Here is a 23,784-nt window from a genome sequence, read left to right as displayed (position 1 = left end):
CAAGAAAAGTCCCCTCCCATCCAGTTTGCTCTAAAGACAAACCAAAGAATGTCAAAGCCAGAAGAGGGTGATTTTGAATCCAATTTGATTCACTGAGACCCAGAGAGGCAAAGTGATAACCTCAAGTTCTCATCGCTGCTAACAAGCAAAGTTGGGAATTGAACCCGCAACCAGTGATCTTTCTCAATGACCAGGGATGTCTGGGCCCTATTCTGACAGAATTGAAAATGAATATATGGTTCTTACTGAGAGAAGCAGCTGAATCCCCTCTAAGGTACTACTTTAAGGAAAAGCAGAAGAAGCCAACTAATAGAGTTAAAGACCAGAAGTTTACACCTTAGCATTCTATTCCTGATTCTGTCATCAACTCATGATGGCAAATGACTATATTGTTGTCTTTCCATGTTTTAAAGTGAAAATAATACCACCTGCTTCCTGCTATCCTCCTTGGGATCTTATACCAGTTAATAAGAACATCCCAAAAGTTCTCTGAATTCTTTAGAGATTATAAATTTCTCGAAGGTGGGAATTAGATCTCCTCTTTCCTATTCCGTATATAGTATGCATGCAACAGACAACTGACTGATCAAACGAGCTGAGGAAGATTGATTGCTAAGCTTCTCATAGGTATAGGCTGAGGCATGAGAATCTTTCTAATATGGTTATGGAGTCCATCAAAATTGAGGATTGGGGGTATGACAAAAACGGATTTTAAAACCAGGGAGATTGAACTACAAGGCGGATGTCATCAGAGGGATAAAATGAAGAAATAAAACTCAAGAGAAAATTCTGACAGTTACTTACATCCATGGAGTAATGCTCAATCTGATAGATGGTGGTCAGCCCCTGGGTCGTGAAATAGTCCAGACATGATGAACAGCCCAACCTCGCTAAGAAACTGCAGAGGGAGGAGGGAAGAGGAAGAAGGAAACAGAAAAAGAAAGTTCACCCCAACTGCATTGGCAAGATAAAGGAAAACCCAACATTTTGCCCTGGGATGCCTTACAGAGACTAAGGGCAGATGAAATGTTAAGTGGTCCTTGGATTTGAGGTTTGGCGATGATTAATGACTTGAAATTTAGGTCTATAAAAATTAGAATCAACTGTAAGGATTCCTGCAGAGCAGCAATTTTCAAATGGTGTCTGCATCGTAAGGGTTCTATGTAAGTGCCTTAGGAGCCATTGCAGGGGGTGAAAAGAAGGACTCAGCCCTCTTGCCTCCTGGCTCTTCAGCACAAAAAAGAGCATCTCTACTTTGTTTTGTATTTGGGGGTTCTGAGATGGTTCTGAAAATGGAACCTGTCCTTAGGATAGGTCATTGTAGGCCACTATCCAAAGAAGTCATTAATGCTTTTTGATTTATGTCTTCCTCAAAATACAGACTCCCTCCTTTTTGGTGCTGGTCTCAGACCGACAATGCCACCGCCATCATGGAGCCAGAGCTGGGTGGAATAAGCCATCTACTTTGCCATTCCTTTAAATGACACAGCTAGTTCTGTTGCATCAATCACATGGAGATTGACACACATTAATCCAGCAGCCAAATGAAAGAATCATTCTGCACATGAAGCAGGGGCAGACAATGTGCACTAGGCATGAGATTTGGGTGCTTTTCTTGCCTCCTTGAAAAATAGATCTTTCAGGCTTCATGCATTTCTCCTCTTCTTGTTATCTGAACTCCCTTGCCTCAAGTGTACCTATTTCCCATATTATAGCAAAGCAGCAGAGGCCATCAAGTTCTTGAAAGCTCCTGTCATTTTTGCTAACATCAAAACTTTTTTATGGACATCCAACTCCAAAATAATAATCCCATGGTGGCTGAGAGCTATGAGGCCTAGAGAGCAGGAAAGGGAGCGAGATAGCAAGTTTGCTGCCCTTTTGGGAACCCCAGCCCTGAGCACCAATTTGAAGGCCACAACTGAGAGTATGAAAATGTGAGGGAGGAGGAAGGGAGAAAGTGAAGATGGGGGAAGAGGCATGGAAAATTATATGCCTATAAACTCACATTTTCACTTTTTCCCATGTTGATTATAGTGGTGTTCCTTGATTAAATACTGCTGACCACTCCATGGATCAGAGATAATAGTGGCTGTACTTAAACCATAGGGCTGCTTTCTTTCTTTCCAACTGTGCTATTAACTTTGGACAGTGTCCGCCCTCCACCACCCAGAGATGCTTAGGACAGGCACATGCTGTGGACTCACCTGACAAGGCTGCAATCTGTGGGGTACGGAGGTGGGGGGGTGCAGTGAGAAGTGGATGGCATGGAGAGTGGGGGAGGGAGGGCCTGGGTGGGGCTGAGTCCATTCATGTCTCCAGCCATTGGCATGTGGGTGCCCATCATAGGAACTGAACAGAAGCAGGAGGAACAGAGAGGGTTACTGCCGTCATCACGTACCAGCATCCCAGTGGTCCACCTTGCCTGGTTTGATGTTACCAAGGGCCTAATCTATCAAGCTTCCTTTTTAGCCTTATCTCTCATGACGCCCCTTCAAGCACCCTACATCTCACCGATCAGAAGAGTCACCTAAGTCCAAACTAATTACACACCTCTTGACCTTGTACATTCTTTTAGGACAATCTCTTCCCACTTCTTTCTCTGCTTCTAATGCTCTATCCAATTGCTCACTGCTCCTGATGTTAATACTTTCCTCCTTGTACTTGCCTTCATGGGTCACATGACTACCTCCCTCACTAGACTAATCTCTTCAAACATGGAAATTAGATCCTGTACTTGTCTAGATCCCCACAGATCCTAGCACAGTGCCTGGCACAGAGCATACACTCATTAAACATAGGTTAAGGGGACAAATGAACAAATCTGTGAATGAGAGAGTGACCTTTAGAATATCTGTTTGGGAACAGGAGGATTTATTGAAATATTTATAGAGAACCATAAACCATAGAGAACCATAATAAGGAAGAATGCAATAAAAAATTCCAGCTCTTTCTTATGGTCCATTTCAGAATCGTATTTGGGAACACCACCAAAACTGGTAGTTTTTTACTAAACCATAAGCTGTAAACATTCACTTACAGAGAAGAAAAGCTTAATATCAATTATATTTATGAAAAACATTTTGTCTTCAAAAAAAGAACAAAATAATATGTCTACAAAAAGATAAATGTAATTTGCTTCTATTTTAGTGAATAGTAGTATGCATAAGAGGAAAGAGCTCTGCAATGAATCGGTCAGCTAAAGGGCACAGGCCCATCATGTCTCATGGATCTCCCCTCCGAATTTCCTGATGACAGCAATGGAAAATGGTGAAATATAAAGAAGAAGTAGGCAAACTGTGTTACACAAATGTGAAGGATCATCACCATTACGACTGTTTCATAATCCCAAGAAAAAGCTGAGGACTATAAGAAGTCACAGTAAAGAAAATTATGGAAAAAGTAAATGGTTTCTTTTCCTTTCATTATCAAAGTCGTAGACCTGTCAAGGGGTCAGGTTTTGAGCCTTAGGATGCAATTTCACTAGTGAGAGAGCAGTCTGGCTCTAATATCTTTGTGGCCACAACCGGCAACCATATCACATATATCTTCATCTCATTAAAACCTGAACATGTGCCATCAGACCACAGAGAGTCCCAATCCTAGCCTACCTTAAGGTCTTTAAGGAAGCCTACTCTCTTTAAGGCAACACTGAAATACAAGTTTAACGGCTTGATAAAAATGATGAAGGATTTCCAAACACAAGATTGAGGCACTGTTTTATGAGGAGGATTACAGGATATATGTATAGTATTCAGGCTTCTGCATCCCTGAGGATATTATACATCCTTCTGCATTTTTACCACTATGTTCTTTTTTCTTTCAAGTTTGGTATCCATTTTGCTGTATTAGTTCTAGTGAACAATATAATTATATTTACAACAAATCTATATACCAATCATCATCCATTTAGAAGCCCAATTCTCACATTGACTTTTATAGTTATACTTAGTTGTTATGAGGAATCTGTATGTAAATAAGTAAATGGGAAACTCCTCTCTATGCCAATTCATTAAAGACTATGACTAGAATGGAGCAGACAAGTTGAGAAGGCCAAGACTATAGGGACAAAGAATAATAAAATGTTAAATTTTCAGAGTGATAATTTTAAGAATGGAAAATTGAGCATTAGAGCAGAGAGGTGACTTGTCCATAGTTATATAGCTAATATTGCAATAGAGTCTGGACTATAATCTATTTCTCTAGATTGTAAGTCCACCACACCATGCTACTTCCCACATGTTGGATATATTTCCATTTGACTATCTCAAAAGTTGTGGAAGGTGGGTCACCATCCACACTGACAGGAAGTGGACTGTTCTTTTCACAGAGATCTTTATCCCTAAGAAAGGAACAGCCTTCCTCATCTTTACCAATGTGCTTCGTAATGAACCACACACCTCAAAGTGAGAAAAAGTTCACTGTAAGAAACTCAAGCCACTCAACTTTGATCTGTTCTGTCACTTAGCTTAAGAGCAAGCCTTTCCCCCACCCCAGAGCAGAGTCTTCCTTTAACACTAGCCCGTAGGTCCTTCAGCTACCACTAAAGGGAGTTGCTCTTACTGTTGGCTCCCATGCCATCGGGAATAGTGGTGGGAGTGAGGGCGTTGCGCTGCTGAGGGTTGATAAGCTGGCTCACGGATGGCAGCTTGTTCATGCTGTTCATTTTGTTCAGAGGTGGGGAGCTGTTACCGTATGAAGACTGAGACTGCATCGAAGTCCTAGGAACACAAACATTGGAATGATGGTGAGCATGGGACACTGAAGAGTGGGGACTGGTCATTTCCAACAGGTCTCAGATTAACACATGGCCTTAAACTGTACACTTGCAAAATATTCCCCCAGGATTGATGAGAATAATTTATCTGCATTTCCATCTGAGAACTCTTCTTGACTAGGGAGGGATCACAAAACTATCATCAAATTATATTTTTCCTGAATGTATAGAGTACATAGTTGAATATCTTCCCAAAGAATATCCTTTGTGAGAGGGAAAATGATTGCATCCTCCTTTTTCTGCTATTTTTTTTTCTCTATCCCTTTCCCCTCTCTTATCTGTCAACTCAAATAGGTTTCAAAATCAATAAGAGAAAAGAACTGAATGAAGACTCTAAGGCTTATGAAAGATATGGAGAAGCCAAACTCAAATAGCAGCTGAGGCACTTCATTTTAGCTTCCTAGGCCATTTGAGATATGCAGAAAATAACTGCAGAGCCAATCAAACAAGGCCTTTGGCATCAGCCCCTGCCTTCATGCAGAGGCCTTGACATGGAAACATGCTTTGTCAGTTTAGACAGATGTTCATGGGACATAAAATAACCTATTGGAATGCTGATGGCCTCTCTATATAGAACCCTGGAGTCCGAACAACTATTTTGTTGACTTTCCACAAGTCTCCTGGGACACAAAGGAAAAAAAAAATTCCATTCAGCATAACTTTAATTTGAAAATTTATTAGAGTTGGTTTGTCATATTATTCACTATATTACATATGATATTCCCTACTCAATTGGCTTTCTTGACTTTTTATTTGAATGCAGAACTAACGATACCTACTAGAAATAGGGCAGGATATAAAATCAGAAAATGAAAGTTTAAGTCTTCCTCCAGTATATATTAGGAAGCTTTAGGTCTCCATGCAAGCCCGGCCTTTGTTTTCTCACATGGAAACTATATAAACTAAAAACATACACTTACTACAGGAACTAGATATTAGAGCTAGGAAAACTAACAAGAAATGGCTCTTTGAGAAGTTCACAGAATGGTGGATACACGGGGATGATAATCCCAGCTACCTTGTAGGGCTGTGGTGAGAACTGAAAAAGATGAAGGAGAACTTTATGGATGATATGGCATTAACCGTGAGCAATTATTGTGACCATAGAATGAAGATTGGACTTCGAGCATGTTTCTAACATATGATAGAAAAAACTCCCTTTTTAGACTTCTCAAGCAAAATGTATTATTTTGTTCCTGTTTGTTTTTTCCCTGCTATAGCTGTATTTATGTTAGAGGAGAGAGAAAAATGTTTCCTTGAGTTTTATTTGTGTGTGTGTATATATACATATACACACACAAACACACACACACACACAACTATTTATAAAATACAAATTTCGAAGGCTGTATAAATGAACTCAGGTTCCAAACAAACATAATATAATAATGTTTGAAAACATAATAAAAAGTGGTTCTAGCACTTGAGTGCTACAATAGTACGCTTGGTCTTTGAAGCTGATATTCTGCTCTCCATAATTACACAAAATAGGAATGAATGGTCTCATTCCATATCACCGAAGAGTCATACATAAGGGAATTCGAGCAATATGCTATATACACATTTGCAAAAATGAGCATGACAATTTATGTACAATTAACAATTCAGCTGCATATTCCCATCACTGTCTTTAAGGTAGGAGGACACTGATTTTTCTCTTTAGTCCTTCTCAAGAACTCACAGTTTTAGATTCATGTTGTATAAAGAGGTGTTTAAATAATAAACCCACCCAGTTTTAAGATACTTTAGGTTACGAAAGTCTCCTTTATCTATTTTGTGAAAGAGTCTCTCATCCCTGTGGAGGAGAAAATGGTATGGCAGGGCAGGGATGGGCAGAAATTATTATGCTTATTATACAGATGGGTAAATATAAGGTTCTAAGAGAAAATGTGCCAAGTGACACATTGCCAAATGATGACTAGAGAGGTCTCCTGGCTCCTAGTCCAAGATAAATAAGATAGTGTGGTGTGCATTAGGTTACAGAATCAAGAAATGGGTGAAGTAGTAAGCAAGATAAATGTGGGAGACCGTGATGGTGCAAGAAACAAGGGATGTAGTAAAGGGAGCCCCTCAACTATCACCAAATCTAATCCATCATGTGCACGAGTCAGCACATTTGGATATACTTAGGAACATCTGTAAGACCACATCAAAGTGCAAGAAAGCACAAGCAAGGTGGCCAAGAGATGTTTTGCCAGGCACTTCTTCTCGCTTTGTCCACCGCAAATTACCTAAGATGCCTGGTTGCTCAGACTCCAGAGGCAGGTTGGTCCTGTGTGACCTACAGAGAATTTTATCTATCTCTCCCATTCCCCTAAATCAGTCAAATGGGCATCGCTTGGACCAATAATGTTCATCATTAGGAAAATAAAAATATATTTAAAAGCTTTGCATTTTCCCCGGATCCTCAGTTATAGTAAATACCCTCTTCCAAATCCTGTTACAACTCTTTTCCCTTTCCCTTCATGTTTTTTTTTAACCATTTTATTAGTTCATTTATTATAAACCACTTAAACTGTTTTTGAAAAAGGTAGGTCAGAAACTACATATGAACAAAGAAAGAACATGCATTTTTGGAGTCAACCAAAATATCTAGGTTCACCTTCTAGATCCAACACTAATTAATTAATTTTGATTTTATACAAGTCTCTTGAGATCCATTTTCTTAATCTGTAGAACAGGCATGATACTCATTCTAGAAGAGTTGCTATGAAGATTAAACTGGATTATATGAAAGCCCTGGATTGTCCTATAATTTGTAGATGCTCAAGAAACATTGCTTACCTTTACTATTCTCGCCCCCGCCCCCCAATGTTTAATACTCTAGCATTTGGTCAAGGGGATGAGAATTAATAGGAGGAAGTAGCACATATTCTTAATTGAACAAATCTAAAATTTAGGGTGAGCAGATGAATGGGAATAAGAGAGTCTGAACAGGTCAGAAATTCTGAATGTCCCTCCTTTAAGTGAGTATTGAAGCCACAAAAAGAAGGTCAGGGTAGTCTAATATATTAAGTTTGCAATGTGTGACATAAAAAGAATATTCTGATCATCTCTACGTGCTGGGGAAAAGTGAGCAAGGCTGAATAAATTTGTGACTGATTTAAAGGCCTTGAGTGGACATTCACAAAGACTGATGGTGAATCTGAAAAGATGAATAAAGTGTTCAAGGATAACAGGACCTGTGCCACTATGGTTTTCTTACCCATCCACCTGCCAAAGCAAAACAAAGCAAAACAAAAACAGAAATGTAAGAACATAAATCTTCTCAGAAAAATAACAAGATGTAAGCCTCAGATTGTGTTCTCTAGAGGTATACGAGATTTTTCTGGGAATTCAATATAACAGAAATAAGGGAAGGCAGGTTTCATGTATTTCTAGTTTTCAGGAGAAATCCTGGTAAATCCTAGTTCTTAATCTAACAACTTAGGCTTCTGTGTACATTGTTAAAAATAAAATTCAATATCTTGGAGCTATAAGTGACCTTTAGATTGTCCAGGACTAGAAAGCAAGTTTCCTGATTCCTTGTCTAGTGACTATCTAGATGGCATATAGTCAAAATTCTTAAGAAGACAAAAATTCGTCATCTTTTCCACCTTGCTGGAGATGCCTAGAATTCCACCAAAGGATTCTTTCTTTTGCCTTAAATCTTCCATTGCTAATTATAAAGCAACTCTTTAGTAGAATTTGATGATAGCTCAGGGTAAATCTATTTCACGAAACCATTTCTGGAGTACAGAATCTGAGGGCAGAAAAGAGTATTGAGGGGTACTGCAAAATACCTCTGGTGTGAGGAAGGTTAAAAAAGGGGAAGATGCCGAACATCAGAAAAGGATTGTTTCTTTAAATTTTCCCCAGTACTTCCCTGCCTGTAACCTTTTTCTCTAGCTGGGCAATCTTTCTTCTAAATACAAGGGCAGCATTTTATTTCTAGATAGATCAATCATAATTATAAAATGTTATCCATCAGTTCAAATATGTTCATTTATATAAAAGTCACTATAAACACATCAAAAACTTTCATAAAAATTGGGTAAAAGAAAAAACAAATGTGAAAAAACTAAACATACTCATTAACCCTTTATGGGATTTATGAATCAAAATTATTAGATTAATCGAAAACACACTGCAAATTAAACAAGATCATCTAACGTTACTAATATATTTTTATCTCAAACATAAAGATGTTTTTTTCCTGGTATTTTTCTAAGCTACTAAATTATTTTTATTTTGAACAATTGTTTTTGAAGCTTTTAAAGCAATTAAAGATCAGAATATATTGTTATTTCTTTAAAAAAAAACACTGGACAACAGTTTCAACTAAGATTTTAGAATGAATATTTGCTAATGTCTATGTTGCACAAGTCAAATTATTTAATAACTTTGGACTTGATTTAAATTCCTTTTGATAAATTTAGCAACATGAGATGTAACTCAAGACTTGTTCAGGGAGTGACTAAATGATACTATAGTGCCTGGTTTCTTATGATAAAATTAAACATTTTCGGATTAGTGTAGGCATTGTAATTTATTTTTAGGATTGATGATATTGATACAGAGTATCTTGAAACACTAAATACTGACACAGTGTAAGCAAAACTAAAGTAACACTTCTATTACTCTTGTTCTTTAGACTTCTACATGATACTTCAAGTACTTCAATGAAAATATTCTTATTTAAGGAATTAAAAAAAAGCAAGAGAGACAGAAAAGAAAAAAAAACTGCAAGATAAACCAAGATGCAAAAGTTTATTGAAAATTAAAATCACACATCCATAAAGCAACAGCCTCAATAACAAGAAATCATTTTGACACAGAATCAAGAGCTGGTGATCTGGTATGGGGAAATGAGGGAGAGAGATTCCTAAAGTGTTTACACTATTATTTCGAAATGTGTGTGTGTGTGTGTGTGTGTGTGTGTGTGTGTGTGTTTAATGGAAAGAATAGATTCTCTAAACTCTTTGAGCCAAAAAAAAAAAAAGTTGATTTTAACATGTGTCTACTTGGACATCACATAAACAAAACATAAGTCTCCTGGAAAAGGAGCCTGAGCAATGTCAGCAATATGGCTAGTTTTATAGTAGGATAGAGGGATAGGAGCTCCAATCAAACACATTAATCATAGATTTGGTGAGACAATTTTGAACTCCATTTTAGGCACTGAAGAATGATATATAACTGCCTGGAACAATATTACTGGGGTGGTTTTACCCTCTTATTAAAATAACAAAATAGGTTTACTTGCCTTGTTTTCTAAACAACAGTTTGGGAGTAAGTCTCCAGGGTTGCCATGAGCAAGGAGGACTCTTTATCACAGATGCTGACGTATGGTGGTAATTATGGGATTGACACAGCATTAATGAACTTAATAGGAGGGTACTAATAATGCAAGTTTTCAAAAGAATGAAAGAACATCCCCTACATTGGCTACTTATGGTAATTATCACTTCCCTGCCAGCAGTACACCTGACACTTTAGTTTGCTATTTGCAATATTACTGCATGACCAGCATTAAAAGAGCCCGAGTCTCTCAGTCACTTACAATTTACATATGCACAGACAATAATAACTTTGATCTCCTTTTCTTAAAAAGACATCTCAAGCTTGAGACCTGCTCTAAAGCTTCTTTTCGAGTTTTAGAAACACAACAGAAGGTAACAGAAAACAGTTCTAATAAACAACTTAATGCCCCTCTTCCCAACCTGAGTCCTTCCCTCCCAAGACACAACACAAAAGCTCACAAACACAGGGGTTCCTGACTGATCAACACTAGTTCTGAGGATACAGAATCTGCAGAAAATGTCCTTTCTTGTAAAGTTTTGAGTCCCTTGAAAAGATTTTCTCACTAGTGGCTGTGTGCTTTTGAGCAGTTGAGTCACTGAGCCAAAGTGTCTTCAAGTCCTACTAACAAAGGCTGGATACACATGTGTGCATGTGCATGTGCACACACACATGGAAACACAACACACAGCTCAAAATACAGAAAAGGGGCTCTAAGGGTACACTGATCGGTTTGTGGGGTTGGAATGTCTAAAGAAGACGTCAGATTGTTTCGGAGTTTCTCTCCGGGGCTCCACAAGCTCATTCCTGAAGCAGGCTGAAAGGAGACTGCAGAGAGGAACCAGAGAAAACAAAAGATGAAGGCTTAGGATTTCATATATTCAAATCAACTGAATACAGAAACACATCCTCCTACCTTCATGATCATAGTATAGATAGAATAGAATGCTCATAAAACTATTTTTGGTCCTTCCTCTTTATTGTCTTTTAAAATTAGAGATGACTTCTCAAGATTTTTATGAAGAATAAATTAGATAAAGTAGTGGTAATTAACCAGAACGATCCAAATGACCTCTGGAAATTTAAAAAAAAAAAAAAAAAATCATTTTCCTTGATTTCTTCTGAGCCCCGGGTGGGAAAATTAGAGATGACTTCTCAAGATTTTTATGAAGAATAAATTAGATAAAGTAGTGGTAATTAACCAGAACGATCCAAATGACCTCTGGAAATTTAAAAAAAAAAAAAATGCATTTTCCTAGATCTCTTCTGAGCCCAGGCTGGGACCCAGGCTAACATTTTATTTTTTCTTTTTCTTTTCAAACTCCACAAGTGATTCAGTTGGGAACTACTGAGACAAGGCAGGTCAAAGAGCTTCGCAGAGTACTTGGCATACTGGACTCTATTGATTGAAAAAGGGAATGTAGAGACAAGAATTAATCCTTTGAAAAATGTCATCTGCGCAATTAAGATACCTCATTACTGTTCCTGCCTAGCCTAACTATGAGTGTGAAGAAATATGATCTTATCATTCTGGGGGCTGCACCATCATGCATTTGTAAAGGACTATTAATGAGTATTTTATATGTGCCCAGATTGTGATGGATAAATATCTTAATCCTTCAGTCACAAACTTGGCCTACAAATGCACATATCAAACACATGAAAGCAACGTTTGCATAATTAAGAAATCAGTTATGTCACAAAGATGCCAGGAACAAATCTCTTTATTATGCTAAAGGTTGTGCAACCCCCTGAACTGTTTGGAAATTGTTTCCCAACTGGCTTCTGAATCACATTTTGTTACTTTTTGCAAAAGGATAAAGCCATTTTTACTTGGTTAGGGCTGAGATTCAGTAAATCATTTCATCAGCAAGAACTGGGATCATCTTTAAGAATATGCCAGGACACAAATTAGTATGGAAGTAATTACTGTCAACTAAAGAACTTTAGCTTCGACTTCTTGTTTATATGTTACATTTGGGACCACTTGTGGAGCAAGGACTGAATGAGACAACATGCAGAAATTGTTTTAGTTATGATATGAGTGCATGGACCATAGAGGTTCAAACTATGAGACCTAGAACTGAGACTAGTTCTGCAATAAGATGTGAAAATTCAGAAAAATGATCTAATCTATCCGAATTTAATTAATCTGCGTTTTTCCTTCATGATCGATACAGAGCTAATAAACTTCTGCCCTAACAACTTCTTAACATAGCTGTGAAGTCGAAAAAGTTAACACTGAGAAAACCATGAGAGCCTGGGCAGTTCTATGACCTGTAAAGTAGAGCCACCTGAAATTGCCAATATTCATCTGTTTTGTTTTGTTTTGTTTTGTTTTTAATATATAAAACTGGCAATTTCAAAGAAATATTCTAGAAATGGTGAAGATTTCTAAATCAAGCTTAGAAATATGACATTAATCGTGTCTAGCGTTGAGACAGAGATTTGTGTCTTCTGTTCTTTCCTACATTTATGATCCTGAAAATATTGCCTTCTTCACCCCCAGATATGTGAATCTGAGGAAAAATTATCAACATTATTGAAGAAAATCATAGTCAAATGAGCTAAAAGAGATAGGACTTTACATTGAAACCACAAGGACAAATACCAACTGGCACAGAGTCCAGAAAAAAAAAGGGGAATAGATGCTTGCTTTAGTCTTATTATCACAATCTTCTCAACTAATTAAGCAGACTAGAACACTGCAAAGAGCCGTGTCTTCCAAATCTGATTCTCATCTTGGCTTTATTATGAACTGGCCATGAAATCAATCAAAGGTATAGTTCACTGGGCTTCAGTTTCCTGAGCTGTGGTATGTTGTGTTAGTACTATGATCTTGAAGATCCTGCTTTGCTCCAATACTTCTTGACTTGTATTACTAAAAAGCCGCAATCATCAAGTGACCATAAAGGAAAAGAAGATACTAAGGACACCTTAAGTAGGTCATATTTTTGTACTAAAATTAAAATAAAGGAATCCTGAAGAAACTAAAAAATAATTTTCCATGGGAAATCAAGAGTTAGGCTAAGTAAAATTTTAATGATGTAATGTTGGCCTGAGATCAGGATGGGAGCCTCAGAGGATAAACTACAGAAAAAAATGAATAGAAAAAAAGTATTGGTCTACAGCACACAAAATAAAAGATTGCTAAAAAGGTCTCAAGTGGCTTCTGCAAAGCTGTCTTAAGAGCTGATGCTCCTTAAAAATATAAAGGCTAGGCATCTAGTTCAAGAATAGGTCCAATTTGTTCTCCCACTAGATTCTGGCCTCCATAAACATAACTCCCATGTTTACTCCAATGTGAGCAAAGCAACTAAAATCAAATTTCTTTATAAATGGTAAAAAGCCTATTTATACCTGTAACAATTTGATTCACAAAAACAGTATAAAATTTAACCTCCACAAAGCCTATGATCATGAAGGTAATTGGGAAGGAATTTTTGAAAAAGGAAAACCATGCACAAATGAAAAGCAAGCAGAGAGAAACACGCAGTGAGAATCTAATAGAAGTAATTAAACTGAAAACATTTTTCTGCCACCTTGTAGAAAGTGTATTCCCTTCCCACTAATTTTCCCTCTACTATAAAAAAAAAAAAGCACAAAATTGATTCCTTACCAGAATAAACTTGGTACTATGTTTTTGAAAAGGAAATCACAGGCTATTGTAGGCATTTCCAGGCTGATTTATTCTTTTCAAATGATTGCCAGGGAATTAGATTTCCGTTTTTCTTTGTCTAGTCATTCATGCTTTTTCTTGGAGATTTGCATGAAAATAAAAGAGCTGAAAAAAACTCAGCTGAAGAATACAGAAACTGGAGAATTTATATAGATGCAGATCAATCATTGGAGAGCCATGTATATATAATGTAACAAAGGCATAATTAGACCAAATGTCTATATTTTGCAAAGATTTCATTTGGCAGTCTGTTAGATTTCCATGCTCAAGTTATCACATCTGAAGTTAGCTCTTGTAGACTATAAGACAACAACTCAAAAGCATGCAATGATACTTTTAAATGGACACCCCAGGTAATTATGAGGCTATGAGTACCTCACTATTTATCTGTGGGCCACACGTGCAAAAATAGTAACAATATGTTGCTACAATCTTTTGGGCTCTTTAAAATAACATAATTTTAAGATGCATTTTCTTCTTTGATGAACTAGATTGTTTTATGAAATAAGAATTATAAGATAATTTCCCTGTAGAGCAATGCCAGCCAGTTAGGCAATAAACACTGGATAATTCATTATATGGGTGTACCTGGCAATGTATTCTCATGTACGCCATGTAAACAAACACAAATAGCATATGCCCCCCACTGACTGAGGTAGATCATCCTGGCTTATAAAGTCTCTAAAACTATGACACAAAACTATTCTCCTTATTGTATGATATAGAGAAACTGTTTAAAATTGTCCTAATTTACATGATGCTGAGAATAAATTTCTAGACTTTCTTAGGATTCAAAGGGTATTCTGGTTAGGAATTCACCACTAAATTGTAAACTGTGGGAAGGCAGGAGCCCCAAATATTTATTTGATAGAGATCTTTCTGATCTCTATCCTTAATGCTTTCATGTAACAGATCTTCACCAATAGTTTGTTACATGAATAAACTCAACTATTCCAGGCTTAGCTGATGATGGGGTTGTATCATTAACCATATTGTATGTCTGGATGGGCCTGCTTAATTTTCTTGAACATAAGAGTTAAAAACTACTCTTTTGTTAGATACTGAAACATCATCTTAAAAATCATTTCAGGATTTCCTAGAACCTCTTAATGCCTCTCTACTTTAAAATACGCATATTAGTTTCCAAATATTCCCATTAGAAAATCTGAGCCTCAAGAAGCAATGAAGGAAGAGCCATTCATTTATCTAGAACAATGACTGCAAACTACAGTGAAAGGGTCAAATGTGGTCTATAGGTAAAAATGGTTTTTACATTTTTAAATGGTGGGAAAATTCAAAAGAAGATTATTTCATGATTTGAAAATTATATGAAATGTGAGTTTCAGTGTCTATAAAATAAAGCTTTACTGTAACAGCTACTCTCCTTCATTTACTTATTATCTGTGGTGGCTTCTAGGTAGCTGCAAGAGACCATATCAACCCGAGCCTATGATATTTATTACTGGTGCTTTACATGGGGGGAGAAAAAAATAAAAGCCAACCCCTGAGCTAGACGGTCAGACCTTTTAAATCACATCATTTAATAGGTATCAATTTGGCCTGACAGTACTTTTCCTGTTAACTGTGAAAAGGAGAGGAAAGAGGATCACAGAGCAGGTGGTTCAGCAAGATATGCTACAGCGTCATTCTTCTGAGGTCTTTTTGGCTGAGCCCAACATTTCCAGAGTGAACTGGAGGAAATTTGGGAGAGTTTCTTAATACCATGGCATGTTATATCTTGGGGAAGGCACTTATCGCCTTTGGGTCTGTAAATGATGTTACAGGTCTGTTTCTTTGATCTCTGTCATATAATTTATAAGAACTAAATCAGTTTTATACTTGAATATATTAACATAAATTTCTATCTGATATCCTAAAGAATCTACAGGATTGGCAATGGGAATTCTGTCTGAAACTTTGAGTTCTAATTCTCCTTTAGAATACTCTGTATCCCCAAGAAATCTCTTGATTAAACTTCCCACTCAGCCCTACTATAAAATCTTAAAATTATGATTTGTAAAACTTTCATGCTAAAGTAAATGGTGAGATCCCTTCCAGGCAAAAAGAAGATCTGAAATGCTGAAGAGTTGAAAGTCTTTTAAAGAAAGAACACACTTCCTTTCTATCCCTCTTCTGGCCACCCCCACACCCTCTAGCCAACAGTTGCTCTGAGGACACCTCCTGACTTTCAGAGATGTGGTCCAACCTCCTCAACTGAATTTATGTTTATTTATAAAAGAATAAAGAGCTCTCTTTGTTATACTTCCCATAGGTCTCTCTCTATAGTAGCTAATAATATATCAGAAAAAAAACACATATATTTATTGTAAAAAAACAATGCTTGCCTTAGGCAAGGTGGTTTTGGCTTCATTTCTTTTTGCCTGAAGAATAAAGTCAAATGTTTGAATTAACTAAATGGGCCCAAAATATGTACATTTGAAATATATCTGCAGAGACTCTGGCAATACTTCCAGTACACACACAGAATCTTAATTAAGCAAACAAGTGATTATTCTTAACCACAGAATGATAAATACAGAGTCCTGATTCACCAACTTCCCTTCCTTTCATAAGAGCTATTCAATTCTGATTAGTCATAAAACAATTAACATCATCAAAGATCCAAGAGTCAAGGTAAAAATTAATATGTACATAGGCTGTATGTATTTGTGGTTCCAAAATCTGGCCCAATTTATGCCAAAATGTATTGCTAGAAAACAACCTAGAACAGGGATGCTGAAACATGTCAGTGTGATGATCCTGGATACCTTCTGCATCCAGACATTTTCCCAATAAGCATGCACTAGGTCTTAGAATCCTCAACACAGCACTCAAGGAAGTCAGTTATGGTAAAACCTATGTGCTCTCTATCTATGCCTATTCTATAACATTTTCCCAAAAGTGGATTGTGTGCATCCCAGGAGAGGTACAAAACAATCCACTGGGATGAGAGAAGATTATGTGTTTTTAAATATACACATTATTATTAGAATAGAGTGCATATTCAAAATTTGTATATTGATAGATGTGTATAAATGGGGTAGGAGAGAAGAGAACTAACTCTGTTAATGTGAGTTACTTTGTAATTCAGCTGTAATAGTTTGGATTGAATTTCAGAATATAGGTGCAACTTCTCAAAGGGAAAGTTATGATAAGAAACGTAGAAGGTTGCTGAAACTGAAACAGTGCCCCACACCAGCTCATCTGAACCTATGATGTTCTCATTTTCTTCATCATCCAACAATCACCTTACTGTTGACAGTCACTCTTACTAATGTCTCCTAAATCAACACATTTGATCCACTCACTGTTTTTGAAGTAAATGTTGGTGCTGCTGCTGTTGCTGCTGCCTGTATGTTTCAATCGTGTGCTGAGGAAGATACTGCATGAGTTCCAGGGACTCTTTGATCTTCAACAGCATTTCGTAAGTCTCACGGCCTCTCACCTACATAAAGGAGCAGAAGAGAGAAGGAAAAATGACAAGCTGTAGAAGTATCAGAAGGACAGTCAGTCCTCATTTTTTGTGGATTCTGTATTGATGCATTTTCCAACTTGCTAATATTTATTTGTAACATGAATATCAATACTCGCAACACTTCATGACGAAAAATTTGAGTCACCCGTGCACGTTCCCAGCTGAGGTTGGACAAGGCAACGCTCTGACTTCTTGTTTCAGTGCTTGTGCTGTGAATAAGTGTCCTTTTCATGGTCTGTTTAGTGCCACATTTTCCACATTTTTTTGTTGGTGAAACTTGTTTAAAATGGTCCCCAAGTGTAGTGCTAAAGTGCCGTCTAGTGTTCTGAGTGTAAGAAGGCTGTGATGTGCCTTCTGGAGAAAACACAAGTTAAATAAGCTTCCTTCTGGCATGAGTTATAGCTGTTTGCTGTGAGTTCAATGTTAAGGAGTCAACAGTATATATTAAATAAGGTGTCTCTGAACAAAGCACACATAAAACAAGATTAGATACTGATCGGTTGCTGAAAATGCTGTGACCAGAGGCTCATAGAAACCTAATCCAGTAATTCCCCTCACAATTTTGGGTCCGTATTTGCTGGTACAGTGTTCACAGTGACTTTATAAAGCATTAACTATAACAAATGACAAAAATTACCTTTAACTATCTCTGGAAGGACACAAGATTTCAGCTGGGGAAAAATATATTTCTCTCTTTAAGAGAGTCTTTAAAAGCTTTAATAAGCATGAGCAGGGCCAGGACAGAGTCAGGCCAGGACAGAAGGGCACGCAGGGCCCTGAGAGTGACAGCCTATTTACGTTTTGTACCCTAGGAACTTCAGTTGTCTCATCCTAGTCCCCTCCCTAGGTATGACAGCCATAATTTATCAGAATTCAGAAATGGAAAGATTTTCTCTACCTTTTGTTGGGTTAACTCCTACTCATCCCAGCTCTGGAATCACCTCTGAAAGGTTTTGTTGACCTCACTTTTAGGCCATTTCTGTCCTTCCTATGTGTTCCCACGGTACCATGCCTAGCTCTACTGAAACAAATATTTCATTATATTGTGCCCATTTAATCTCCTTGATAGAAGGCATAACTTTGAAGGTAAGAACTGTATCCTACTGATCCCTAAATGTATATTTGCCACTCAACAAATACCATCCAAATTCAACTTATGTTAAGAGTTTTTTTTTCTTCACACACTTGGTTTGGCTAATTCTTCACTACATATATGATATAACTGATTACAGGGTACCTCCTTCACTAGTACAAATTGTTATTTCATTAAAAAACAGCTTTTCAAGTGGTTCCTATTTCAGCAGCTGAAAACATTAGGTTTTTCTGGAATACAGTTAACTCTGAACAACATGGGATTAACCTGCATGGGTCCACTTATACACATTTTTTAAAAAATAAATATACAATTAGCTCTCTATATTCCCCCAGTTTCACATCTATGGATTCAACCAACCTTGGATGAAAAACAGTATTTTTCTTCGGTGGTTAGAATGTGTGGATGTGAAGGGCTGAATCTATGCATTGCTCTACACCATTTTATATAAGGTCTTGAGCATCATCAGATTTTGGTATATGTGGTGGAAGGGAGGAACCACTGTATTTAGTATATTGGGATAATGTTTAACTTAAAGTTCACAGGTCAGATTCCGTATGTAGTCTGAGAGACAAAACACTGAGAATGTTAGCTAACTCACTGTCTGATTGTTCTAACAGTAAACAGTCTATATCCCTGATGGTCAGGGCCCAAAGAAGGTAGGGAAGTAGGTATGGCACACCCAAACCTGTTGAGTTGCTTTAGCTTCAATCCCAGGTTGCCAGTTCCTACTCAAATCTGGCCCTGTTTGCCTATATCTCATGTCTGTTTATGTGGCATCAAGGGCTATATTGGTTATCCAAACTTTGTAGCCACTCTAGACGGCAAAGACCTAAGGTAATAAGAATTCAACGAACTGCAACCATAGTCTAAAGAAGGGCACTTTAGAGACTTTGAAAGGACTAATATTTCTTATAGAAATGAACACTAGTCCAACTCAATGATTGGGCCGAGTCTCATGGTCATTCACAGATATGTGAGGAGTCTACCTTCCTTGGCTTTCTTTATAGCACTCCCTAAAAGAAATCATAGTCAACTTTCTATCACTGTTGTGTGATCAACTTTGGAAAGTCTTCTGACAAGGTTTTAGTCCTAAATTTGGCCATGTTTGGCCATGTTGTCTAGGATAATCTTATCATCCTTAAATAATGAAGAACAAATTAATTTTAAATATTTAGGTAAGAAAAATTCTATTAGGAGAGTAGCTTTTAAGAGGGGAGCAGTAAGTAGAGGAGCCTACGTTATTAATATTTTTCAAAACTGTGGAAGGATGGGATAAATTCCTGATTTTTCGAAAAATATATTTTTTCTCTGTGTTATCTCACTAGCCCCCATAGCTTCACTGTCACAATTGGAATATGACCATAGAGTAAAAGCTCATTCAAAGAAGGTAAAAATGAAATAATCATGAATACCCAAGGGAGACTCACTGGTAAGTATAAGAGTTCATCATCTGGAGATCTTCGTTTCTTGATGGATGTCATCTGGATGCCATGTGTATTCTGACGAAAAGCTGGTAGAGAAAAGTGCAAGTTTTATCCTGGGAACATTTCTGAAGCAATAATACCTTTACTAAACAGACAATAGCACCAGCAATACTGTGAGATTAGAGTTTCTAGTTCTAAGCATCCATTTAATTGGGGATAATTGGATTTTTTTGCACATAGAGGGCGAACCTAACAATAATGAGGTGGAGGTAAGTAAGGAAGAATGAGTGAAAGGAAGAAACTTGGGATGCTGGGAAATGGCCTTTGGCTTAAGTCGTGCTGCAGGAATCCCCATGTCTTACTGGCCTGTGTCTGTGAACAGCTGTTAAGGAAAGGAAGATAAATTGGTTTTATGTTTTATTTTTCAGGTCATTTATCTTCCAAGGTGGTAAATGCACACTGTAGAGGTAGTCTTGCCAATGCATTCAGCCTTGTGCATTCAGCTCTCCCATGTTAATATTGCATCTCATAACTTCTGATGAGCAGTCTCTCTTCCGAGGACCTCAGTTTTCTCCTTAGCAAAATAAATGAATTAAGCTCATAAATCCCTGTGGTTTCTAAAATTAGAAACTATATCCAGGATCCAGGGTACAGAGATGATCTTTCTAGCAAAGTTCAGATCGTCCACTTTTACTGAAATTCATTGATTTGTAGGTAACTTGAGGTGCGTGGGAAAGACTATAGGAACTATGCCACAGGCCGACTCAGGAGCAAAGTTAGGGAGGAAATCTAATTATGTTACTTATAATATATTATTATATTTAACATTAAATTACATAATTTATATCATACATATATTTAAGTCATAAATGATAATATCATATATCTAAATTACACATATACGTAGATAATTTTTTGAAGAATAATCAGTGAAAGAAAGAGCCTAACAGGAAGGATAAATCATATTGAACAGTTAGAAGTTGATGGTGACTGGTCGTCATAACATTCTGTGGTTCTCCTGTAAAACGCAGTATCATTTCTATTTCTTCTGGACACTAAGTAGTAATTAAATTAATTTTTTCATGAAATAAGTCATAGTGTGGTCTATTTTGAAATATTTGTTGTAGTAATAGCAAGTTTCTGTAAGACACCTAGAATCTAATCTCACAAGTTAGAAGCACATGTGGATCAGCGGTTTTCATACTTTGTTAGCTAGAGGGCTAGGCCTTGGGAGGTGGTGCCTAATGGGTGGTTGCGAGTAGAGCATGGAGCCACCGCCCCCAGCTCTCGTTCCCTTCGACCAGAGCAGGTCCGCTTTCATCTCTTTTGTATTATTGCATGATCCTTGAAATATTTCATTTTCGAAAAAGCTTTCACTGCTTAACAAAACAAGTTTGAAAACAACTGACCTCACTACAGATAAGGTAACTAAGGCCTCAAGAGGTTTATAGATGCTAAGACTCAATGAAATCCAGATCTGTATATTCTCTAGACTGTCTATACTTTATGAAATGCATTCTTAAATCTCACCGTTCCCATAGACTAATGAAGCAGGCAGATGTAGTTTTAGCCCTCATGCTCAATAACAGAAAGATAAACTAATACCAATAAGGCTAAGATCCTGGTTCTAAACAATTAGCATTACAGTCACCTGGAGCGCTTACTAAACACAGACTGCTGAGCCTCACACCAAGAGTTTCTGATTCAACAAGTCTAGGAACTAAGAATTTGCATTTTTACCCAGTTTCCAGATGATGTTGATGCTACTGGTCTGGGAGTCACATTTTGAGAATCTCTGGGACTAAGAAATCCTCACAATGACTATTTGCTTTTGTCAAGTTAACAAAGGGAGAAGGTGAGAGAATTAAAAATGTTAATCGAGCCACTTTCAGAGATGCAATATGCTGCTCAGTCCTGCAGCCAGGCCAGGAAGACACCTTCAGAACAAAGGAAAATTTCTGCTGGATTGCTAACAACTCATTTCTCACACCTGTGGAAGGGGAAACAGGAACCAAGAGTCATTCTCTATGGCTAAAAACATGGGGAACCTCTGGATTAAAGGCTAAGAACTGCCAGCTGTCCTTTCACTCTACAATGTCTTACCTTTTCATATTACTTATGCTTCCCTTTCCTCACTGTATGTCCATATCAAAGGAAATGGAAACTAAAGAATGACATATAAAATGAATTCCCTGAACACTCAGGGTCCTTCTCACTGCCTTTACTCTTGTCTCTCCCACTGCCCCTCTCACTCTCTGCCTCTGAGAGGATACCACACTCTATCTATGGAGTGTTACTCTTTTCTAATAAACTTTTCTTTTGACTCAAACTTCAGCGTGTGTGTTGAATTCTTTCTACATTCTCTGCCAAAGGACCCTCTTCTCTCAGTGCAGGGCTTGGTCTACCCCTACCAACTCGGGGAAATTTGCCCTGTCCTGCATCAAAGCTGCAGTGAATACCTGGAGTCCACCTGAACACCTCCATCAATGCCTTCTCTGGGGCCTCGAGTCACACTTGTCCCTAGAGACCTTAAGTCTTATTATATAGCTTCTCAAATATCACTCCGTTAACCCCATATGTAGAGAAGACTTAACCCTACCCCATTTGGCCACTACAGCTACTTACGGCGCTTCGTACCATCACCGTTCTTTGTGCTGTCCGAGACTTGCTGCTTTCTGATGCTGTCTTCATCGGCCTTCCTGTCTCTTCCTGGGCAAGCACAGATCCGAGCCTCAAAGCAGCGTCGGCCCAGGACTTGCCCACTAGAAATTAGAAAAGAAGGGAGGAAAAAGTCAAACTAAAAGAATTTTAAAAGTCTCCCGAAGTTCTCCCATTTTCATTTCCACTGCTGGCCATCACCAGTCCACCACCACCACCAGCTCAGTCATGGCTGCTTTGAGGATGGACCCAAAAGCACTTGGCACAACACAAAAGTGCTTACATGCCACAAGCAATATTAGTAAATAACATTCCATTTGTTCTGCAAAGAACCTCCAAGCCATTAGCTGAACAGCTGTATTTAGCTACATATTTTGAAGGAAACTTGAGTTAAGCCAGTGGATGTCTCCGGATAAAATCCCCTTAGGCAGCCCAGACTGATTCAAAGAAACTGTTAAATGCCTTGGGGGCCACATGAAAACAAACACTGTCTAATCAGAAACTATTCCAGTTAAATGTCAAGAATTCAGGTATGAAGTGACTTGCATGCCTTCCCTCTGTTTTTTTCCCTCCATGTTTACCCACCCCGTTTTGTCTCCACTTTCTTAGATCTTTTATGTAAGTGTTTGCAGCAAGGATTTAAAGCACAAAAGACAAAATCAAGGGTAGTTCTCTACTGTACAGGCAAAGGTAATGATAAAGCAAACACAATTTCACTTTGCCCTCTGCCCATGTATTTTGCAGAATGGCAATTCTGCGTATGCCACTTACTCTCTGGTTTCCAGAGTAACAATGATTAAAATTGGACGACGGTTCATCCCTCCAACACAACTGCTGTTGCACATGAAATTGTACAAGACCGTTGTGAATTCAGTGCCAACCTGAACACGGGGGAAAAAAGAGTCTGTGTTAACAATAATTTGATCTGATATTCTTCTTTCTCAGTTCTTCCCTCTATTTAAGTCTCTCCACCTCTGATAAAGGGATACGCTTTCTTCTAGGAAGAAAAGCTCTAAAGCCCATTGTAGATTCCTTTTTGCCTTGACTCTTAGGAAGCCTAAGGCTAATATTTGAAACACTGGACTCTATATTAGGTGAAATAGGCTTTAAAAAATAATCATTTTTGACCCTATTAATTTATGAGTTCATATATGTATCACCAAATTCAAACAGGCTTCATCAAATATGTGAATGAATATCACTGTAAAAGGAGAGCTGAAAACATTACTAAAAATAACAGCAATGCTCCAGGGATATTTTCCCTATGTGGATAAAACAGTATAACATAAACATGAAGGTACACTTTCATAAATAACACTCCTCTGGAACTTATATGGTCCTCAGCATTCAATCCAGTCCAAAGTGCCCACTTATGGATGATACAACTGAAGTCCGGAG

General features: G+C 37.7%; 1 protein-coding gene across 8 annotated transcripts in view; it reads right to left on the bottom strand.

The window, feature by feature from the left end:
• TP63 (tumor protein p63) overlaps positions 1-23,784 on the bottom strand; it is a 210,099-nt gene that overhangs the window by 3,464 nt on the left and 182,851 nt on the right. For 2 of the 8 annotated variants that reach the window (XM_006925835.3, XM_006925836.2), the window contains 7 exons: positions 23,158-23,267; positions 22,354-22,490; positions 19,732-19,814; positions 17,042-17,178; positions 4,561-4,718; positions 2,205-2,349; positions 805-898 (listed from right to left, as the gene is read on the bottom strand). In XM_006925835.3, the coding sequence (XP_006925897.1) occupies positions 805-898; positions 2,205-2,349; positions 4,561-4,718; positions 17,042-17,178; positions 19,732-19,814; positions 22,354-22,490; positions 23,158-23,267 (864 nt within the window). Of the gene's footprint in view, positions 1-804; positions 899-2,204; positions 2,350-4,560; positions 4,719-10,767; positions 10,883-17,041; positions 17,179-19,731; positions 19,815-22,353; positions 22,491-23,157; positions 23,268-23,784 lie in introns of those variants that run through there. The other 6 variants (XM_006925837.3, XM_025042290.1, XM_006925838.1 and 3 more) reach the window with 4 other exon arrangements.

This window comes from Pteropus alecto, unplaced genomic scaffold (genome assembly GCF_000325575.1).
Source record: "Pteropus alecto unplaced genomic scaffold, ASM32557v1 scaffold88, whole genome shotgun sequence".
NCBI lineage: Eukaryota > Metazoa > Chordata > Mammalia > Chiroptera > Pteropodidae > Pteropus > Pteropus alecto.
Note: the sequence above shows the minus strand (reverse complement) of the source record. Positions and strands in the feature narration are given on the sequence as shown.